The 23,566-nt window shown below is 35.8% G+C and overlaps 1 protein-coding gene and 1 non-coding gene across 2 annotated transcripts in view; both read right to left on the bottom strand.

The window, feature by feature from the left end:
* Window positions 1–23,566, bottom strand: part of UNC13C (unc-13 homolog C) — a 601,184-nt gene that overhangs the window by 287,403 nt on the left and 290,215 nt on the right. Inside the window, exons 13-15 of the mRNA XM_032864917.1 lie at window positions 9,314–9,483; window positions 6,088–6,203; window positions 4,045–4,208 (exon numbers count right to left, since the gene is read on the bottom strand). Coding sequence (XP_032720808.1) covers window positions 4,045–4,208; window positions 6,088–6,203; window positions 9,314–9,483 — 450 coding nt within the window. The remainder of the gene's footprint in view (window positions 1–4,044; window positions 4,209–6,087; window positions 6,204–9,313; window positions 9,484–23,566) is intronic.
* Window positions 18,256–18,361, bottom strand: LOC116872135. Its single transcript, XR_004383601.1, has one exon. It is a non-coding gene; the product is annotated as a U6 spliceosomal RNA (small nuclear RNA).

Here is a 23,566-nt window from a genome sequence, read left to right on the forward strand (position 1 = left end):
TTATTTATCTGAAAGAGAGAGATTGAGAGAGAATATATGTGAGTTGGGGGAGAGGGAGAGAGAGAATCCCAAGCAGACTCCCCACTGAGTTTGGAGTCCTAGGCTGGGCTGGATCTCAAGACCCAGAGACCCTGAACTGAGCCAAAACCAAGAGTAGGACACTTAACTGACAGAGCCATCCAGGAGGCCTGGCAACTGTGAACTTCTGACATGAAGAAATATGCCATGGGAAGTTGAGAATAAACAGTTTCTGCTTCTGATGCATTCAATTAAAAATATGTACTGAGTTTCTATCATGCACATAGAATTTTTTATAAGGCAGTAATAAAACTTATGGCTGTTGGATTCAAGATATCAGTTTGTAAATCTTTGAACAGAACTCAAGTGCCCCGTGACACCATTCTGCCATCTCTCAAACTAGATTACACAAGTAATTATAATATTAACATACTGATATAAAATGGTTACAGGTGTACTTTTCTATAAAAACTATTTCAACAACTAATGACCATCCATGAAGAGTAAATGAAGAGATCATATTCATACTGGTAGCCAAACTTTTTAGGAGTTAGACTGTCAAACAACAGGAATATTTTTTATTCTGGTGAGAATATAAAATTTGTACTACCAAAGCAAAATTGCACTGGACATAATGAAATAGGCCAGGAAAACTTTATTCAAGGGTGTGCAGTAGGGAAGATAAATCAGAACTCAGTCCGAACTCAACTCCGCTGAAATAACAGATGGGGACATTTTTGAATTGGAAGGGGAATGGATGGAAGGTTTTACGACCTGGAGTTGGGGGAATCACAGTCACCTGTGTTTGCTAGTTGGTATTATCCCCCCAAAGAGATAAACTTTCTCTTATACTCATGACCCAAGACAGTATTACAACTTGGATCAAGGCACCTGTCCAAATTAGGCTCCTCCAACAGAGACTGGGAGACAGGGATCTATACTGCTTGATGACTGCATTTGAGAGGGATGCCTGCCTGGTCCTTGAGAAAGCTACTCCTTGGTTAAAACTGGCAAGAGGCTTTCAAAAAATTACAATTCAAAGAATTTACCATTATAAGTTTTCTAAAGTAAATGCTTTAAAAAAAAAAAGCGGGGGGGGGGGGGGAGTCCATGACCTCTGGGTTTAAGCCTTCTGGATTTTGTAAGGGCCAAGTGTGAGAGGGAGGTCAAGAGCCTAGGGGCAAGTAACAAATCTGTCTAAAGTTTTATCAAGTTGAGGGAAATGTTAAGGCTATCTTGGTCAGTTCTCAAAGCTTAAAGTTACATATAATAAATAAAAATATCATTATGAGGAGCATCTAGGTGCCTCAGATGGTTAAGCATCTGCCTTCGCCTCAGGTCATGATCTCCAGGTGCTGAGATCGAGCCCCACATTGGGTTCCCTGCTCAGCAGGGAATCTGCTTCTCCTTCTCCCTCCGTCTCTCTCCGTGCTGTGCTCTGTCTCTATCTCCCCATCAAATGAATAAAAAATAAATACATGGAAATATCAATATCAAATCAAATGCATAACCAGAAGTAGATAGAGTTGATCCTTGAATAATACAGGGGTTAAAGTCACTGACCCCTACACAGTCAAAAATCCACATATAACTTTGGACTCCCCCAAATCTTAACTAGTAGCATACTATTGATTGTGACATACATATTATTTACCAGTCACATAAATAGTCATAAACACGTATTTTGTGGGTCATATGTATTATATGTATTCTTAGAATAAGAGAGAGAAGAGAAAGCATTAAGAAAATCATAAGGAAGAGAAAAATACATTTGCACTACTGTAAAAAATCTACAATCTGTAAGTAGACCCACAACAGTCCAAACCCTTGGTGTTCAAGGGTCAACTACATAATCTACTATATTTTATTATCATCAAAGTGCATTGCTCAAATTATTACCAAAAAAAGAAGACATTTTTCCCCCTTATGCCTATCTACCCTGCTTTCACTCTTTAGACCAGCAGTTGGCAATCTAAGGCCACAGCCAAACCCAGCCCTTAGTTTTTGTTTTTAAAATAAAGTTTTAACAGTACATGGCCATGCCCATTTGTTTATTTAATATCTATGGCTGCCTTTGCACTTGGAGTGCAGTGATGCAGTTGTGACAGAGACTGTAGGACACACAAAGCTGAAAATACTTGCTATATGGACCTTCATCATTATGGGCTCACATGCAGGTCACTTGGTACAAAAGTAGCCACAAGTATTTTCTTGTTACTGTTTACTTAGGTTAAAGATAAGAAAAAAAACACAAGTGATAAAATGAATAAAGGATGATCTTCCTCTTTTCAGCTTTTAACCTTTTTCTATGTTAACGTGATTATGCTTCTCAGAACATCGGAAATATGGCAAAGAAGTAACGTGATATCAGCTCACAGAGGTATTTTGGAATGAATTTAACTTGATCACTTCTTTTACTGATGATTTTTCCCAAAGACTTCTCATTGCTGTTGTTTTACTGTTGTCTTTTTTAACATAGCTCCTTTTCGACAGAACAGTATATTTTAGACTCTTAATCATAGTTGCATTTTTATTTGTGCTTAATTTGATATGAGGTATTCTGAGTTATAGCCAACGACGTGGGACAGAGTGGGTGACAAACTCAAGGGACTCCATTATGGCTGCCCGGTTACAAAATAGGTTGCCTTAAAAGGAATGTGCTGTTGCCATGTATGAACAGGCAGAGGGATGAAGGCCATCAGTAATGGACGCAGCAACAGGGTTTCTCATCTGGAGAGAGGTTCAACTGTATGACCCTTAAGTGCCTTTTCATCTCCATAATCTGTAAGTCTTACTATTTAGACTTAGGACATTCCGTCAACTAAAAAAACCATACAATTGGTCAAGAAAATTTTAAATGTAGTCTTACATATGCTCTTCTGGAATTATGTCTGGTGATTAAATGCTAAGAACAGTAAACCTTTGAAGTAGAGCATTGATCTTTGTCCAATCCACATCTGTCACTCAAATGGTTCAAAAGGACCCATTATCTGGGCCGGCATCTAGTGAAAATTTTCATCCTTAAAATGAAAGTACAGTTTTCTAATATATGCACATAAAGAGTTTAAGTATTATACATCATATATATCTGAGCAAGATGCATTTATACTCTTAGACCAGGTTTCAAAAGGTAAGCTGTAGGCAAGGGATAACCCAATTCTAAACCCTTATGGAAACTCCTCAGTAAAGGTCTACATGGGTCACTCCCATGGAACCACATTTACTGCAGTATGTGCATTCTCAGTAAATTTTGGTTTTGCTGAATTAGGGACACTGGTATAAATATAGGAAGGAAGAATATGCAGCCTATTGTTTGGGTCAAGACACTGTTATGGCTCCAGATGTGTGTCTCTCTGACATTAACAGACTCTGTAAAGTTTGACAATGCACTTCAATCATCAGGCTTTAGTATCCTCAGATAACAAATAAGGCATTGGTTCTCAAACTTTAGTGTTTATGAGAAGCATCCAGAGGGCTTATTAAAACACAGATCAGGGCACCTGAGTGGCTCAGTGGGTGAAGCATCTGCCTTTGGCTCAGGTCATGATCTCAGGGTCCTGCGATTGAGCCCTGCATTGGGCTCTCTGCTCAGCAGGGAGCCTGCTTCACCACCACCCCCCACCACCTGCCTCTCTGTCTACTTGTGATCTCTGTCAAATAAATAAAATCTTTAAAAAAATAAAATAAAACACAGATCACTGGGCCCCACTTTGTGAGTTTCTGATTCAGTAGGTTGGGGGTAGGGTGGAGAAGGTACAAGTTCCCAGGCATTGTAAAGGCTCTGTATCTCCATGGAGAACCCTCTGAGAACAAAATAAGGTTTGGGAAGATGGTGGTAGTGAATTAGCAGATCCTTAACACTTTATAGCTGGGAGAGGGACGATCTGGCATCCAACGTGCACATTCAAATGTAATTGACTTTGCAATCAAATTTCGTTTGAATTAGAAGAAGGAGATGAATGCTTTTCTTTTTCTTTAGATTTCAACAGAGACTTTCGAACATTGCACGTGTTATAGAATACTTACGTCATAGCTTGATAAATGGATTCAATCCCATAACGCATGGCAAATTCATCGACTATTTCTTGGGAAGCATCATCAAAGAAAACCTTCCAGGCTTCCTCCCCTTTGACCTCTGGGATTTTCACTCCACCGTTAGACTTCACTTCAGTCAAGTAATGGAACAGATTCTAAAAGCAAGTGGTTTTCAATCGTTCAGTAATTCCTCAGAATAGGCCGGAACTATGTAACTGGAACTCTCAGTAATTTATATGTGCAATGTGAAGGTATCTAAGGTTTCATTAGCATAGAGAAGCAATAGGAATAATCGGATTTTTATTCTAACTCACCTCCTACTTACGCAAATTGGTTTTATTTCTGCCTAGGTCTACAAACAATCAACGATTCCCATGTTTCATCCCTACCGATTCATCGTAGAAGGAAGTAAACGTTTTTGCATGGAAACATTTCTACATGCTAGAATGTATTTTGTGCTCATGGGCTCTGAGTAAATTATAGGGCCCTGAAGAATACTGTAATTGGGGCTATGTTAATACAGACTTTTATTGTATGTATGTACAATATGTAAAGTATGTAAAGAGCTTTGACTGTGAAATGGTAAGAGTCAGAGCTATGAGCTGAGGTTAAGAATGAATGTTTGAGAAATTTGTAATGAAAGAAAAATCATGACATACAATTTCTTTCTGTTTCTAATAAGTTTGGCAACTGCTACATGGATGCACCTGGGTCACTAAAAGATCCTTCCTTTCTTGGATTTAATTCTTTTTGGTTCCTGGACTAGCAGAAAAGGACTCTGAAAAGCAAAGTATAATGCTGTTCCTCTGATCCAAATGTTCTCTGCCCAAACTATAAGGCCAGAGTTGGCTCTCCATCCTGTCAGTTCAGGAATTTCTCTTTATTGATTTGAAAAGCTGAACTACCTTTCTTAAAGTAATAATAATACTGGCCAGATTGGGCTCTGGAAATTAAGCGTGGGTCCTACATCTCATTATGTGTAAGGTGTAAATTATTTAAATACTGTTTCCCACTCCTTCTTTAGTAAAATGGAAGTGCAAATAATTCCACATATACATTTTCATAGATATATTTAGGAAAATTATATGCAAAAGGCAAGGATTCTCTGTTATCGTTTTCTATCTTAGGAAGGTGTTTTTTTTCTCCACGTCTCTGAACATGGGGAAAGGTTCATTCCTCAGCTTCACCTCTTATTTTCGGCTACATGGACCTAAAGTCATTTGCATCAGAGAAAGGCTCTGGGCACAACTCTAAGCTCTCAGATGCAAAGCATTCAGTCGAAGCACAGATTATGTGTTTGTATATCTACACTGAGGGAAATCTGCCCTTCAGATTCAAATTGGGTAGTCTAACCTCTAAGACAACCAAGCCCTACTTTTAGGGTGGGTATATTCTCTGCTATCCTTGGGTGGTAAGGACATTTTGGTCCTTCTCATTCCCAACATGTTTGTGGAATCAGTAATTAAGATAGAGGTTGGTTCAACATGTATGAAGTTCTTTGTTATTCTAGAAAAAGAAAATCACTGCTTATTACACTGGCTACCAAAACCCACTGAGCAATATCGATACTAATTTTTGTATTTCTAATACTCCCAACTAAACCTTTAGTAAAATCTGAACACTAACTCAGAGTTCTCAAAAATAATTATATTTGGAACTTCTCCTGCTTTACTAAAGTATCGCATGTTAAATGCTTCCAAAATATTTGTCATGGCTTTTTTTTTTTTAACAAATGTGTTTGATATTTTTCTTCCTCCTTGGTCAACATCATCTTACTGTCTTGTTTGCTAACACCTGCCTCATGCGTTTGTTCTGACTCTCAGTGGAGGACATGTGCCCACTCTTCAGAGAGCAAGACATAGGCTGTGTGATTCCCTAGCACATCACATGCTATAGTACATAGTACAGGGTCAGAACTCTAGGAACAATTGCACAAACCTAATTCAATTATACATTAAAGACAAATATCTTGTTGTATGATACATAAAGACCTATTTTCTAGGTTTTATCATTAATACAATTCAATTCACTTACCTCATGTAAACACGTATATTGTATATGATATGGGGCAACCTTCTCCTCTCCTTTTATTTCCACATTGATTTTCAATCGAATGGCCCCAGACACAGCTGACTTATCTGTCCGTTTCTCTGATAAAAGAAAACAGTAACTGGTCATTTTTTAAAATACTATATTTCTCATAGAATTTCTCAAAAGCTTTTAAAAGGCTAAAAGGGACTTTTCTAGATTAGGTTTGATTATTAATTAGCCATTATAATTCTGGTAAACACAATTTAAAATAATGTGTCTATTGTGTGACTAATTGTCAAACCACATTACAGATAATTCAAACAAAAAGCTTAATCAGAAGATCCTGACATTCTGATACAAATTTCTGTGTACTTGATTAGTTTCTACAATAAAATTAATTGTTTGGACAATTAAAAGCAAGATAACTTAAAAATATAATTAATCAGAAAACTATTTCATGTAAAAGCGTTTGCTTCTCTTTCTATGCCTGAAAAGGTAAGTCAAAGTTCTAACAAAAAAATCTGTTCACAGTTTTCTTTATCAGTGATTCATAAAGACCTACAGTCTATGGCCTTTGTTTACTAATGTGTTGGATTAACTGTTTATTTGGATGGAATCAATATTTAGTCAATTCTGTCAAATAATGTGTATGGGGGTTCAATATGACCTGACCAGTAGCTTTAAGAGAAAAAAGGAAGAGCATAATCACAAAATTCCTAAACTTTGTACATAGGGGACTTACATTAGATATGTACTTCACAGATGAAATAAAAGAGGCAAGCTGACCCATTTCACAAATAAAACACAAGGAGACAGAGTGACAGAGAAAGTGACAAAGACTTACTGACCTTCTTTCTAAGCATAACTGTATTTATAGTCATAAAAGATACGGTTAAATCATGAAGTCTGCCTTCGTCTTGTGGAATGTCTGCTGACTCTTCATTGTTAATATTTGATAATCATTGTGTTATGAATATTCTTCCCTGAGGAGGGCCAGGATCGTGAGAGTTTCTCCTACTGGCAGGGAGATAGTTGATTCTCAACAAATATTAAAGTTTTCTGGTGGGGCCGAAAGAAATGCCAGTGCTAGAATCTTTTTGTCACAGACCTTTGTCCAAAGTCCCAGGGAGCATTACTGGTTCTTTGATTTTAACTACCATCAGCCCCAGAGACCTATGGGACACAGATTCTACTTAGATGCCCAGAGCTTTGGCCAAGTCCTCCTCTGCAGGGCGGAATGAATTCTATGTGATGAACACGATACAAAGAGTAGACATATGATACTTATGGGGATTGAACCTACCGAGGGATTTTACACAAATCTAAAACCTGTCCTTCACAGCCTCTTTCTCTCTCCTCTAAAACTCCCAATATCAGCAAAAGAGGGCACAAACACAAAAACTGATGGTCAGCAGGCCACGATTTCCCTATCCTGCCACATTCTACTTTCCTCCCCGTTCATGGAAGGACCATTTCCGCATAAGAGCTGAATAGCAAATTTTTACTAATTTACTGATTTTACTAATATCTCATTCAAGCTCCTTGGCAAAGTGAATTTACCCACATCAAAAAACATGTGACAGGAGGCAAAGAACATCAAAAGAATTGTTCTTTTGTCAAAAGAATGATTTAAGTAATTTCTGTTTGGGATTCTAACTGCCTCAATTCAAGGACATGCTAACTTACAAACAGAAGAAACAGTCTGTGTATGGGTGAACCACTTCGTAACACAATTTGTGAGTACTGGTTACACAGAGTTAATGGCCTGAAGTTTACTCTTACCTAACATCTCCATTTTCATATAGAAAGTTGTCTTACGTAGAAACAAGATACAGGAGGATGATCACTATAACCGAACTAAAAATTTTAACAGTAATGTCAAAGCACCAATTTTGTTTAAGGAAGATTTCTTTAAAATATATTTTCATATTGGGTTCTTATTCTAGTTTGAATCATTTGTATCCAGGTAAGTTATATATCTTTCCTTCTTTAAAATTACTGTGTTATTTAGAGTTTCATTAATTCTATGACTTTACCACTATGCCTTGTCAAATATTACATTATGTGAAGTATGTGTGTTTTTCAAAAAGCCAAAAGTACTCTTAAATTTACTACAGTATATTGATATCCTAAATGGAAACTCTTTGCAATCCTGGGACTGTATAAACACTTCCTCGATTTAACCTGCCCTTAAAAATTTAATTAAAACATTTCAAATGATATGACTAAAAAATTGTGGGTCTGATAATCAGTTTGTTCTCTGTATTGATAGATCTGAACCTGGTTTTTGGTTATTCATTTGTTTGTCTTTTAGATTCCACATATAAGTGAACTGGGGTTGGGAGAATGGGCAAAATAGGTGAAGGGGCGTGGGAGAAACAGGCTTCCAGTCATGGAATGAGTAAATCATGGGAATAAAAGTTACAGCACAGGGAATACAATCAATAATACTGTAACAATGTTGCATGGTGATGATCAGTACTACCCTTGTGTGAGCATAGCGTAAAATATAGAGTTGAATCACTATGTTGTACACCTGAAGCTAATGGAATATTGTGTATCAACTATAGGCAAAAACGTTTAAAAAAAAAAGATATTTTGGGTCACGTCCTTTATAGAAACTGAGCTGATCCATATATTTTTTACTATTATTCAATCAGCACTGAAGATTCTAGGTTATTATTCAATTACTGTAAAAGTCAAAATAAAGCTTTATTTAATTCTCGGTTCCTAATAAAATTTCATTTAAAAAGTCATGCCAACTAAATATATTCTCAATATTTTTATCAACAGGGTAAACATAAGTCCACATTTGTATGTCTTGGCTAACTAAACCCTACTTTTATATCATCATTCGAAAGATATCCAAAATACACCTTTCCTTTATTGCTAAAATGTCATTAAGGGACCAAAAGGAAATAAGTCAAACAGCATAAAGTCATATGTTGTTTCCTATACTTTCAGCAAAGTTTTTGAAGCTATATTTATGAATTTAAAATCAAGAATGGGATATTTTTCTCCTAAAAGACAACCAGTTGATTTTTGGAAAGGCTTTCTCATTTCATCTCAAATTTACCAACATCTTACAATAATACTGAATTTGAATAAATATTTCAGCAGAATGTTGTAGAAAGACACTGCTTATTTTGACTTATATGGGAATATAACATAGGCCACAGATACTCAAATTTTATTTAACTGTTTTTCAAGTAAATTTAAAAATAGTCACCTAAGTTGTACCAGACATCCATCTCTCCACTCAGGGTCCTCACTTCTACAATTGTTTGTCCCAAAAAATCATCTGACTCCTTTTTGAAATGTTGCTTGACTCTGGATTTAATGTCATCATCTTCATCCCACACTCTGACTTTGATTCGATCTGTGGAGTTATGGCACTCACTGAAAATAAATGTGGATAAGTTAACAACCATTGGTAACTGCTCTACGTGTCATTTGATGTTAGCAACTCCTTTTAAATCTGTCTAATCCAGAAAGGTGTAGTATGTTATCTAAGAAATGAGATTTCCCACTGACCCATTCTATCTAGAGGATGTTACAGGTGTCAGGGACATCGAAAAATGTTGCATTAGTTAAGCAATGTTCCTAAGGGGCAATACCCTATTCAAACATATTTCCTTTAACTGAATTGAATGCAATCAAATATGGGTCAAAAATATTTAGTGTATTTTCTCTTTGATGTATTTCTTATTTGCAATGGTTTTCTAGAAAAACACAGCCATACTCAGAAAATCCTGTACCATCCATATAAAGTTAATGTTACTTCTATGGATGTCACAGAGTATAAATGACAATACAGTTATGTGCTTGTACTTAGTAAACTATAAATCCCAGTAAGTATAAGATACTGTTATATCAATTAGAGTTAGAGAAAAACCCTTCTGTTTTTAAGAATAAACTGCACACTTGAATCCATTTTTCATTTCAAGGTTTCTTCCACCTACTCTTGTTGAGCCCACACATATGATGTTAGTATTGCCCACAAATATTATGGTGTTTCCTGACCCTATACACTGTATACACTCTTCCCTATGCTTTTCTACCCGCCAACCAATCATTCTTTAAGCATTGGGTCATCGCCTGTTCTTTCTTTTTTTTTTTTTTTTGTAGCTATTGAGCCAGTTAGGATGATCAATGATGAGTTCCAATTTGCTCTACACATGCATTTACTTTAGCATAAGGATCTCCAACATGGGGTAGGTGGATGAAAGTGGATGAAATAGGGTCAGCCTAGATGTTCATCATCAGATAATAGATAAAGAACATCGAAACCATATCAAGAACTTATAAAACTGAATACCCAAAAACCAAATAATGCAGTTAAACAATAGGCAGAAGACACGAATGGACATTTTTCCAAAGAAGACCTATAAATGGCTAATAGACACATGAAAAGATGTTCAACATCACTCATCATCAAGGAAATACAAATAAAAACTATGATCATATATCACCTCACACCAGTCAGAATGGCTAAAACTAACAACCCAGGAAACAACAGATGTTGGCGAGGATGTGGTAAAAGGGGAACCCTCTTACACTGTTGGTGGGAATGTAAGCTGGTGCAGTCACTCTGGAAAAGAGTATGAAGGTTCCTCAAGAAGTTAAAAATAGAACTACCTTCTATCCAGCAACTGCACTTACAGAAGAATGGAACTAAATTGGACCACTCTCTTACACTGTACAGAAAAATAAATTTGAAATGGATGAAAGACCTGAATGTGAGAAAGGAATCCATCCATCCAATTAGAGAAGAACAGAGACAACAACTTCTTTGACTGCAGCCATAGCAATTTCTTGTTAGACAGTGCCTCCAGAGGCAAAGGAAATAAAAGCAAAAATGAACTATTGGGACTTCATTAGGCTAAAAAGCTTGTTGCACAGTAAAGGAAACAATCAACAAAACTAAAAGGCAACCTACACAGAATGGGAGAAGATATTCACAAATGAAATATCAGATAAAGGGCTAGTATCCAAAATCTATAAAGAACTTCTCAAACTCAACACCACTGCCCAAAATAAATACAGTTAAGAGATGGGCAGAAAACATGAACAGACATTTCTCCAAAGACAACATCCAAATGGCCAAAAGACACATGAAAAAATGCTCAGTGTCACTTGACATCAGGGAAATATGAATCAAAACCACAATGAGATACCACCTCTCCCCAGTCAAAAGGCTAAAATTAACAAGTCAGGAAACAATAGATGTTGATGAGGATGTGGAGAAATGGGAACCCTTTTATAGTGTTGGTGGGAAATTAAACGGCACCCACTCTGGAAAACAGTAAGGAAAACAGAAATAGCCTATGACCCAATGATTACACTACTAGGTATTTAGCTAAAGGATACAAATATAGTGATTCAAAGGGGCACATGCCCCCCAGTGTTTATAGCAGCAATGTCCACAATAACCAAAAGATGGAAAAAGCCTAGATGTTCATCATCAGATAATGGATAAAGAAGATATGATAATAGAATATTACTTAGCCATCAATAAGAATGAAATCTTGTCATTTGCAATGATGTGACTGGAACTAGAGGGTATTATGATAAACAACATAAGTCAGAGAAAGACAAATATCATGTGATTTCACTCGTACATGAAATTTAAGAAACAAAACAAAAGAACATAGGGGAAGAGAATGAATAATGAAATAAGATAAAAAAAATAGTGAGGGAGGCAAACCATAAGACACTTTTAACTATAGAGAACAAACTGAGGGTTGCTGGAGGGGAGGTGGGTAGGGGAATGGTGATGATGGGCATTAAGGAGGACACTTGATATAACAAGCACTGGGTGTTACATGTAACTGACGACTCACTAAATTCTGTCCCTGAAACTAATAATACACTATTTGTTAATTAAATTGAATTTGAATTAAAAAATTAAAACAGGGGCGCCTGGGTGGCTCAGTGGGTTAAAGCCTCTGCCTTCGGCTCAAGTCATGATCCCAGAGTCCTGGGATCGAGTCCTGCATCAGGCTCTCTGCTCAGCAGGGAACCTGCTTCCCTCTCTCTCTTCCTGCCTGACTCTGCCTACTTGTGATCTGTCTCTCTGTCAAATAAATAAATAAAATATTTGAAAAAAAAATTAAAAAAAAACAATAAAGAGTGGACTACCAGATGATCCAGCAACTACACTACTAGGTATTTACCCAAAGGATACAAAAATACTGATTTAAAGGGGCACAGCACTCCAATGTTTACAGCAGCGTTATCAACAATAGCCAAATTATGGAAAGAGCCCACATGTCCATTGGCTGATGAATGGTTAAAGATGATGTGGCATATATATATAATGGAATATTTCTCAGCCATTAAAAAGGACTGAAATTTTCAACAATGGGGATTGAGCTGGAGTTATCATGCTAAGCAAAATAAGTCAGACAGAGAAAGACAAATACTATTTGATTTCACTCATATATGGAATTTAAGGAGCAAAATAGATAAATATAGGGGGGAAAGAGGCAAATCAGAAAATAAACTCTTAACTGTAGAGAACAACTAAGGTTTGCTGGAGGGGAGGAGAGTCCGGAATGGGCTAAATGGGTGATGGGAGGAGCGTATGAAGGAGGGCGCTTGTTGTCATGAGCACTGAACATTGTATAAATGATGAATCACAACTTCTACCCCTGAAACTAATATTACACGATATATTAACTAACTGGAATTTAAACAACTTGAAAGAAGAAACAATAATAAAGTAATTTCACCTTTATTTTCTTTTCATTATGAATATAAACAATAAACCACAGCTATACTATGAGTACCTGAAAAATTTTGTCACCAATAAAACCAAGATATTTACATGTAATATTATCATTGTTAAGAAATTTGTAATATTATTTGTAACTATCATTTATTGTACTGAAAGTATTCTTCAAAGTAATTGATTTTCTCTTCAATTCTATGTAATTTATGTTAGGAATTTACAAATAAATGATTTTGAAAAGCATCCATGGTTTTCACCAGATTGCCAAATGGACTCATGGCATAAAAAATACTTAAGAACTGGGGCGCCTGGGTGGCTCAGTGAGTTAAAGCCTCTGCCTTTGGCTCGGCTCATGATCCCAGGGTCCTGGGATCAAGCCCCACATCAGGCTCTCTGCTCAGTGAGGAGCCTCCTTCCTCCTCTCTCTCTGCCTGCCTCTCCGCCTACTTGTGCTCTCTGTCTGTCAAATAAATAAATAAATCTTAAAAAAAATACTTAAGAACTATTGACAGAGTTCTCTCTCTCCCATTAACCTATGGGCAAGATCATACAGCACATTTAAGAATAAAACTTGCTGTATGACATGGCGATGTGAAAAATAAGCCCCACTATTTCTATGTAAAGCTAGAGCTTTCTACATAGAACATTTTGGCAATTTCTGGGGGTTTTGTTGTTGTTGTTGTTGTTGTTGTTGTTGTTTTTTGATTGCTATAAACATTTAGATGCACTAGTGGCCTTAGGCTGGGGAAGGCCCAGGATTTGGATACCTTACCATCTACTAGACAGCTTGCATAATTTGAAATAATGCAAAGACATTAATAAAGATGCTAAATGAATTGAAAATCACCTCATTTTGGGACTTTTTTTTACATATAAACACCAACTCTTTTGCTTATTTTAAGACATAGAAATTTCTTAGAAAACAGCTAGAGTCTAAAGCACTAATCAAAGGAAAATTTTGTTGTTGCTGCTCAGAACTATACCAAGAGCCATTTCCCACTTTGAGGATTATATTACCAATGTCAAAATTGCTCAAAGTATCTGAATCAAAGTATTTGTATCAGTCTGTACTTGAGATAGTCATATATATGCTCATTCTGCCAACATATGAAAGCATGTAACTACTAAATTATGTATTCCAGGGTAGTTGTATTTTACTCTTATATGCTAAAATACATATTAGAATAGATTACATTAAACATTTTTTTTTCTTTTGGAACATCATGCTTATTTTTTTTAAATTACATTGGTAGATGAAATTACATATTATTTTGTTTCAGCATAAAAAAGTCATCGTGAATTACTTTATATAAAGGGGGTCATTAGGTCTAACAGGGTTTGAGAACTACTAACTACTTCTACCTGACTTCATCTCTATGAATCTGTTTATAAAATGGGGTTAATGATACCAGTCTTAAAAGATATTTATAGAAATTAACTGAAATAATGTCTTACAGCAGCTAGTACAGTGACAGATACTTAAGTATTTGATCTATAGCAGTCATTAATATAATGTCATTTCATAAGTTATCTTTGAAGATAGGATCTAGGTTTATTAATATCTCTATTCTTAACATAGTTTCTGGCATGCATTTCACATTCACAAAATGTTCATTAAGAAATCTGCAAAGGTTTACCTCAAAAAATTCCCTTTATTATATTTGAAGGAAAAATAATGTCATTCTTAGAAATATCATGCATATTAGAGAAATTCTCCAATCTTAATAGCTAGTTTACTATTAAAATGTGGTGGAAATAGTGGGGAAGGAAAAATGACTAGTCAATGATACTGTATCCATTACAGCAAAATAAACCACTTTCTGCCAAGGACAGTTCTTAGAATAGATGACAGCACAGCTGTCTCCTATTTAATTCAGAATTCCAAAGATAACATACCTGAAGTTATAGTAGTAAGAATATTGAGATAGAGAAATTTTTGGCATTAACCCAAAATTTATATTAAAAATAGCTCAGATTTTAATTTCTTTGCTATCAAAAATTAAAAAAATCAGTGTAGAAACAAAAAACCCAGCTCTCAGTTCATTTGTGTCATTCTTAGAAAAATGAAAGAAAACCTAGAATATCAATCAAAATAGTTATCATTGCCATAAACTCAAAATGCAAAATATTACAAAAGCAGAAATAAATCCTTTTTGTCACCCTTTGATAAAATAAATCATCGGAGTTCATGTACATCCTGGGAGACAGACATGTAAAATAATTTTACCTGCAAATAACAGGTGCAATAAATAGCAAATTCTAGATAACAAAGATTGGTAAATATTTCTAGAATCTATTATTTAACAAAATCAACATATCCTGTTTCAGTTTTAAGAATAAGTATTTGAGGCCCAAGCTTTTGTCATGAATTTAAGGTAAAGATTTCTAGCTTTATACAAAGACACACACACACACGTGCATATACACACACAAACAGTAAGTAATAATCCATATAAAACAGTATAACTATATATATAAGATATACATACATGTATTCTAATTTTTTCTTGTACATAATTAATAACTGTACATGTATATATACACATTGTGTTTCTGTATGTGCATATATCAAATAGAGAGGTAATACTGTAATATCTCTTTTCAAATTCCTATTAGAAATAATTTCTCTGTACCAGAGGAAGCATACCTTCCAAATGCCCGCTCACATTTCCATTATTTTCTTCATTAATTTGGTTTGTACTTTTTGTTATTGTACCATCAAGAGTTCACCATTCCCTCACCCATAAACCCTTCTACTCATCCACTCACATAATAGTTATTTTGGGGGCACCTATTAATGTACAGACACGATTGAGTCTTTGATTAGATAATTCAACCAACCATAGTCTTCCTTCTTTAATGTCAAAATAAACTGCATGTGATATTAATGGATTCAGAACAAACATAATCAATGACATGCCCTAGTTCTTATGATTTTGCTGAAGGGAATTTGAATATCTCTGTATTTCTCATTGATTCTTTTCATTTCTTAATTAAAATTTTAAATCTAGAATAATTACATATTTAGAGAAAAGCTGTAAAGAGAATACAGAGAGTCCCCATATGTCCCCCAGCTAGATTTCTCTATTATTAACATCTTCTATTACTAACATGGGTTCTGGGTTTTTGGGTTTTTTTTTTTTTTTTTTTTCTCATAAGGACATGCCAGTTCCTACTTTATCTTTCCCAAAGAGCTTTTTGTAAATATATTTAAAAATAAACAATGTTTGCTATTATGTTTCAAGTTTAAGCTGTCAGAAACTTACATTTTTTCCTCTGTAAGGACAATTGTGGGACTGCTGTTGTGAATACTGAAAATGACATGAGGATTTTGCAATGCATATAAAACAGGAGATTTAGGGCGCCTGGGTGGCTCAGTGGATTAAGCCTCTACCTTCAGCTCTGGTCATGATCTCAGGGTCCTGAGACTGAGCCCCGCATCAGGCTCTCTGCTCAGCAGGAAGCCTGCTCCCCTCCCCACCCCCCACCTGCCTCTCTGCCTACTTGTGATCTCTGTCTGTCAAATAAATACATAAAATCTTTAAAAAAAAAAAAAAACCCACAGGAAATTTAGTTCAATTTAGTTCACGGTAGTGTGGTGGAGAATCATTGCATATGGATGCTCGGCCTCTCTGAACACTCCCCTTCCATTTTGGCTATAGGCCTCCTTATATTCCTCAACTTCCCAAGACTGAAGCTAGGTAACTCTCATTCCTAGATTCCTTTGTAGTGATGGCCCAGATATCTGACCTACATTCAAGCAAGATCTGAACCCAAAATTAAACCAAGTGAAGCAGTGGTTCTATTCTGAGAATTTGCTCATTTGACAATAGTGGTGGTGGAGCCTTTAGTATTTTGATGAAAGTTTCTGATATTTAGTCTTGAGGAGCAAAAATATTAATGAGGAAATGTTGTTTTCTCCAAAGAAACACTATGATGGGGCGCCTGGGGGGGGCTCAGTCAGTTAAGGGCCTGCCTTCAGCTCAGGTCATGATCCCAGGGTCCTGGGATAGAGTCCCGCATCGGATTCCCTGCTTAGGAGGAAGCCTGCTTGTCCCTCTCACTCTGCCTGCTCCTCTTCCTGCTTGTGCTCTCTGCCAAATAAATAAACAAAATCTTAAAAAACAAACAAACAAACAAAACCCAAAAAACAAAAAAACAACAACAAAAGAAGAAGAAGAAGAAAAAGAAACCCTGTGATGTAATTGGATATTGTTTCTCTACAGTGGCTTCAAAGGCAGGTACTCTGACCTCTCCAAAAAGTCTTGAGCAACCTAACAGTAAATAATCTTTTTTCTGCCCAAGCCTAATTAGAACAAACTGTAGTTCATTTGCAACTAAGAATATTGATGAATGTAGTAACTTTGAATCAATGAAGGGAGCTTTAATAACAGGATATTGTTATACTTGGAACTGACTGGAGGATAAGATGGGAGCAGCCAGTGAAGATTTCACGACCTGGGTCTGCAAAGCCAATTCATTGCCAAGTACAATAGCAGAACAGCTGGTCAAACTGTTGCTTGTTATACCTTGCAACTCTGAGCACATGCCAAGCAAAGCTTTTCTATGATGTGAATAGTTTGAATAAAATTTAGAATGTTGCCACGTTTATTAAGTTTGGCTACTTTCAAAAGTGCACTACAGGGGAGATGTACTCAGACTAAATCCAGACAGTCTGTAAGCAGAGATGCAAGGGAACACAGCTATGCCCAAAGAGGCTCACTCTGCTTGTGTCCTGCAATATAAATTGACTGAGAATATCATAGTTTGGAACCCTACAAGTTCGAGAAGAACCAGCTGTTTCCGTATATTTAAAAAAAAAAAAAAAGTGTAATTTACATGTAACAAGTGAGGGTTTCTAAGTGCAACTTCAAAAAGAAAATTGTAGCCCCTGGGCTTTTCAAATGGTTTCCTTCAGGAAATCTGAGTGACAATGAAGGGAATTCAGCGCCAAAGATAAAATCAGTGGTGTTGCATTCATTCTCACCTTGGCATGCTTACTATTTTGCAGAAGTTGAGACAGCAACCATCAGGTCAAAAGCAAGAAAGAAGAGCAGAGGAGCCGACAGTGAAGAGTTAAAATTTGGTGGTTAAAGAGTTAAAGGTTTATGTGGTTACTCGTAAAATTGTCTTGAAACCCATCTCCTGGAATCTTGGTAAATTTTCCAGGGAACAGTATTGTCCAATGTGCCTCAGGCTGGCTACAGCTGTACTTAAAATAAATGCTTTTTTAAAATTTATTTATTTAAATTGAGAGAGAAAGGGAGAGAGAGAATCCCAAGCAGGTTCCAGGTCCAGTGTGTGAACCCAATGTGGGCCTTGATCTGACAACCCTGAGATCATGAGCCAAAATCAAGTCAGGTGCTTAACTAACTGAACCACACAGGTCCCCTGCAAATGCCTTAGTCTTATGCTGCTGCTTATCCTCCTCCTTCTCATCAAATAAGGAATGCTTCACTAATTTGTTTGTTACCCTCATACAGGAGCCATGCTAATCTCCTCTGTATTTTTCTGAATTGAATATAGGTCCTGCAAAGTGGGTACCTTTTAATTATTTTTATAGCCCTCTTTCATCTGCTTTTGTTTTCCAGAGTACCTGCTTATAGTGTAGGCACTGACAAACTGGGCAAGGAAGGTCTCCCCAGATGTAGAACCAAGGACCTGGAGGAAAAATGGATAAAAGAAATTCATCTGGAAAGCACAAGGGCCTGCCAAATTGGTTAGCCAAGTAACTACTCCTGCTACCAGGGTCAGAAAGTCCTGAGCGTACCTGTCTAGAAGGAGTCTGTCTAGACCACTGTATCAAAAGTGGTCATGTCTTTCCCACTTCCCCGATTACTGAATGAGACTTTAAAATTGCTGTTACCCTATCTTCTTCTCTCATTACAATAACACACTGGGCATTTTGGTGGACAATGACATAAGTCCCAGGGTCACAAGGAATCGTACATGGAGCTGAGGCAGAGATGACCCAAAGATCACAGACTTCAGGCTAAATGCAGTAACTGGATAAAATTTTGGGACTGTCTACCTTGGAAGAGAGAGGATGAATTCTTTTTATTTAAATTAAATATAGAGATAGAATGATTGTATATAAACATGGAATAGTCAGTGAGGTGGGAGGCAGCTGACATAAATATATTTACTCAACAACCTTTCAACCCCTCCTTTTCCTTTTCCACTTTTATGCAGTATCTCACCCTTCCTTTTAACCAGAGATGACCATTTAACATAGTTCTGACAATCAGATATATGCTAAAGTCTTCTGGTCTTCTCTCATGTTTTCCTCTTTTATTGAATATGTGCATATAGAACAGCTTTCACTATAGATGTTAAAATAGGAAAATGGAATAAGCTTTCTTCTTTGGCAGAATAATTCAGTTACTCTGCTAGACCTCAAATGCCTATACCTGTAATTATTATTGAATGAAACAGCTTTTTATTAATCTAGAACTGTGGCATAATGTGACAGTGAATGAAATTCTAATAAAATCAAGTAGGAAAATAATAAACTACAAAGTTCATTTTGCTTGATTTTATATAAGCAAATACACTTCTCGGCTATTTAATACGTGTTACATAAACCCTGACTTTTATGAAAATACAAAGTTTTTCATTTCAGGTGGGAAATAATAGGCTCACATAGGAAACAGAATCTGGCAGCAAGAGAAATATCCTTTCATGTAAGAAAAAAAAATCTGTCACAATTAATAGAAAAACAAAAAACATAGTCCCATTAAGTCTTCCTCTACTAGACCATATCCAACCAGGTTAATTAGCTAGCCAAGATTTCTGGTTTAGTTTACCAGTTTGTGAATTTGGCTTTTTTTTTTTTTTTAATCAGTAAAGAATAAGTATTTTACTACATAAACTCTTGATAAATAAAATAAATATTGTTAGAGCCATTTGCTTTGTAGTTTTCCTTTAACTAAAAATAATTCCCTTCTTAAGGAATGATTCATATGTCTACTTTTACATTTTTATAATTATTGAAGACTGGTTTTGTTTCCACAGGAATAAGATATTTTATTTCTTCCCAAATTAAAGGAACATATTTCCCCCTCTAGACTCAGGATTTTTGTGTGTGTCTGTGTTTTGGTTTTAATTCACAGGTACTGTATCTCTATCGAGCCATCACTATTTGGCCAAATTTTCTTTATTGGCAGCCATCAAAATGACTAATTTCTTTGTAATTATTTATTCCAACTTTGGAAATGGTCTCAATGCAAGTATTTTTAGATTTAGAGTTTCCTGGAGAATGCTCAAATAATACCTATCTCCAATGATTAAAGCAAAAAACAAAACAATAAAACAAAAATAAAACCCAGCCCTTCCCCATGTTATCAGAGTTTAACCCATTCTGAGAAAAGTTGCTTTACATTTAGAGATGTCCATGAATTTCATAGAGACCATAAAGACTGAATTCAATGGGAAGAAAGAAGCCCTTGACCAAGTAATCACACCGCGATGGGAAGTCCTCACTAATCTGAAGAATGAAAACTGCACCTGGGGCGGCGCTAGATCTAACAAAGTGAGTAAAATACTCCCTGCGTGGCAACTCTGTCAGGAAAAAAGCCAATGGAAAGTGATGTTATGTTAAAAATCACATCTATTACAATTTTATAAAATTAAAGCCACACATTTTAAGTGCAGCAAATGAGAATTCTATATTTTAAATGGTATTATACCAGGTTTGGTTAACAGAAACATTAATAAGGGAGATTACATACGAATAAATGTGTGTGTGCATGCGTGTGTGCACGGGTGTGTGTGTTTGCATTGAAACAAGCTGTAAGGGTATGTATCGAAATGTAGGTGGCAGAATTAATAAACATTTGTATTTTACTGTTCATATTTATCTGGTACAATCCACAAAAGTGTATTTTAAAATATCTAGTAATTATAAATAATTCCACTTCAACTCGGGCTTCAAGGAAAAACATGGAGAAAATCAGCAACCAGAAACCAGCAAGAGCCATCCTGAGGCAAAGCAGCAGCAGCTTTTAAACAGTAATTAAATTCTCTAGTTACAACTTAATTCTTTAATCTCTGACCCACCAAATGGAAATACTGTGAGACAGTGTTCACATTTCCTTTTAGTGATTTATTATGAATTACATAACCCACTTCCATTGCCATATTGATGTCTCATTTGTTCCTGAATTAAGATCCCAACCCTATTACCTTTGAATTCTATTACAGTAGATGAACAGACTCTAAGTTCAATACCTAGGGACAGTGCACAGCAACTATTCCCACCTGCATTATTAAGGACAATTTAGTTATGGGTATCAGGATCAAAAAACAGTCCCCAATATTTCACTTTTAAGTTTTCCTGAGGTTTTTCTTTTTTAGTAATTGGGCATTGTAGCTGCATCCTGTAAGCTGATTACAAAGAAGATGATAAAAATAAGAACAAGAAATCAATTATATTATTAGCAGCCCTTTTTTTCTTATTCTAATCTAATTATTTTTATTTTTTTTTTAGTTTTATTTTTTTCAGTGTTCCAAGATTCACTGTTTATGCACCACACCCAGTGCTCCATGCAGTATGTGCCCTCCTTAAGACCCACCACCAGGTTCACTTGTTATTAGTAGCACTTTTGAAGAAGGGCAGGAGGCGGAGAGGCATTCATGCCCTGGCTGAAAGAAGCCCTTGTAGCGTAACAAATCACAGAACCAAAGGGCAAAATAATACCTTATAAGACCCATTTGTCTGCCCCAACTTCGAGCCTCACCGTGAGATCATGAATACCTCAAAGTTTTATATTCTATCTTTGTTATCTAGTACTATCTTCACAGATGCTAATGCTGCAGAATAAAATGATTTTAATATCTGTCTTAAGAATTTTTAAATGCTATTCCAATATTAGCATTAATCAAAATTGATTAATGTTAAATAACAGAGGTAAAAAACCTTTAGACAAATACTTTGGTGTCCATCTTGCTGTGAAGAGAGAGGCCACTTATGAAGATGGAGATTAGAAGATCTATACGGTATCACTTATATGTGGAGTCTAAAAGAACAAACTAGTAAAAAGAGAGTAAAATGGTGACTATCCGGAGCTGGGGTTGGGAGAAGAAGAGAGGTTTTATTTAAGGGTGCACACCTGCAGTTAGTAGATATAGAAACCCTGGAGTGCTAATGAACAGCACTTCGAAAACAGATAACATTATAATAATCAACTAATATGCTGAGAGACTGGATCTTAATTATTCCCACCACAAACAAAGAAATAATTATGTGACATGTGACAGGCACTATTGCTATAATATTACAATATATAAATGTATCAAATTAACACCTTGTATACCCCAAATTCATATAATGCTATACCTCAAATAGATTTCAAGTAAAAATATCAGGTAGAAAACTGGAGGACCAAATGGCTCTCTCATGTGTAAGAACATGAGCTGTGTAAGAGCATGTATTACACATGATGGGCGTGGTTTCTAATCACCGTTTCTTTGGTCATCATGTATTTTTTCCAATGCAGACATGTTGTTCATTGTCTTTCTTAGGCAAGGATTTCTTTTCTCTCTTTCTCTACCTGATGAACACTTACCTATCTTTCAAGACCCAGAGAAAATATCACCTCTGAATGAAACTTCCCTGGTTTGTTTTTGTTTTTATTGTTTCTCATGTTTCAATCCCTATCCCTGTAACAAATAGATATTCAAAATTGCTTACTAAAAAAAAAAAAATAATAATCACAGGGTTCCTTTTGCTCCACATTCTCAACAACATTTATTTCTTATCTTTTTACTTGTCATTCTGACAGGTGCAAGATATATCTCATTGCTCATTGTGTTTTTTTTTTCCTTTTGAAGGCATATACATATATACACACACACAATTATGTGTGTGTGTGTGTGTGTGTGTGTATATAAATTTTTAAGTTCAATTAGCCAACATATAGTATATCATTAGTTTCAGATATAGTACTCAATAATTTATCAGTTACGTATTGTAGTTTCGATTTACATTTCCTGGTGATTAGTGTCCCTGAGCACCTCTTTTTGTGTCTGTTGGCCGTTTGTATAACTTCTTTGGAAAAAAAATGCCCATTCATGTACTCTGCCCATTTTTTTTTAACATTACTGTTAGTGGGGATATTTTGGTATTAAGTTTTATAAATTCTTTACTTATTTTGGATATTAACCCGTTATCAGATACATCATTTGCAAATATCTTCTCCCATTAAGTAGGCTGCTTTTGTTGATTGTTTCCTTCGCTATGCAAAAGCTTTCTATTTTATGTTGGCAAGGATGTGGAGGAAAAAGGAACCCTTGTGTACTACTGGTGGGAATGTAAATCAGTACAGCCACTGTACAAGGAAAACAATACGGAAGTTCCTCAAAAAATCAAAAACAGAAATACCATATGATCCAATAATTCTACTACTGGGTACGTACACAAAGAAAAAAAATGCAAATTCAAAAAGATATATGCCCCCACTGTGTTTACTTAAGTATTATTTATAATAGCCAAGATATGGAAGCAACCTAAGTGTCCACTGATAGATGGATAAGGAAGACATACATGTACACACACATACACACATAGAATATTACATAGTCCTATAGAAGGATGAGATCAATGCCATTGGAGGCAACATGGATGAATGTAGAGGATCTTATGCTAAGTAAAATAAATCAGACTAAGAAAGACAAATACCTTATGTTTTTATGCATATGTGGAATCTAAAAAACAAAGAATAAACAATAAGAATCAGGCATATAAATACA

This window comes from Lontra canadensis, unplaced genomic scaffold, assembly GCF_010015895.1.
Source record: "Lontra canadensis isolate GAN:19392208 unplaced genomic scaffold, GSC_riverotter_1.0 scaffold28, whole genome shotgun sequence".
NCBI classification, from domain to species: Eukaryota; Metazoa; Chordata; class Mammalia; order Carnivora; family Mustelidae; genus Lontra; species Lontra canadensis.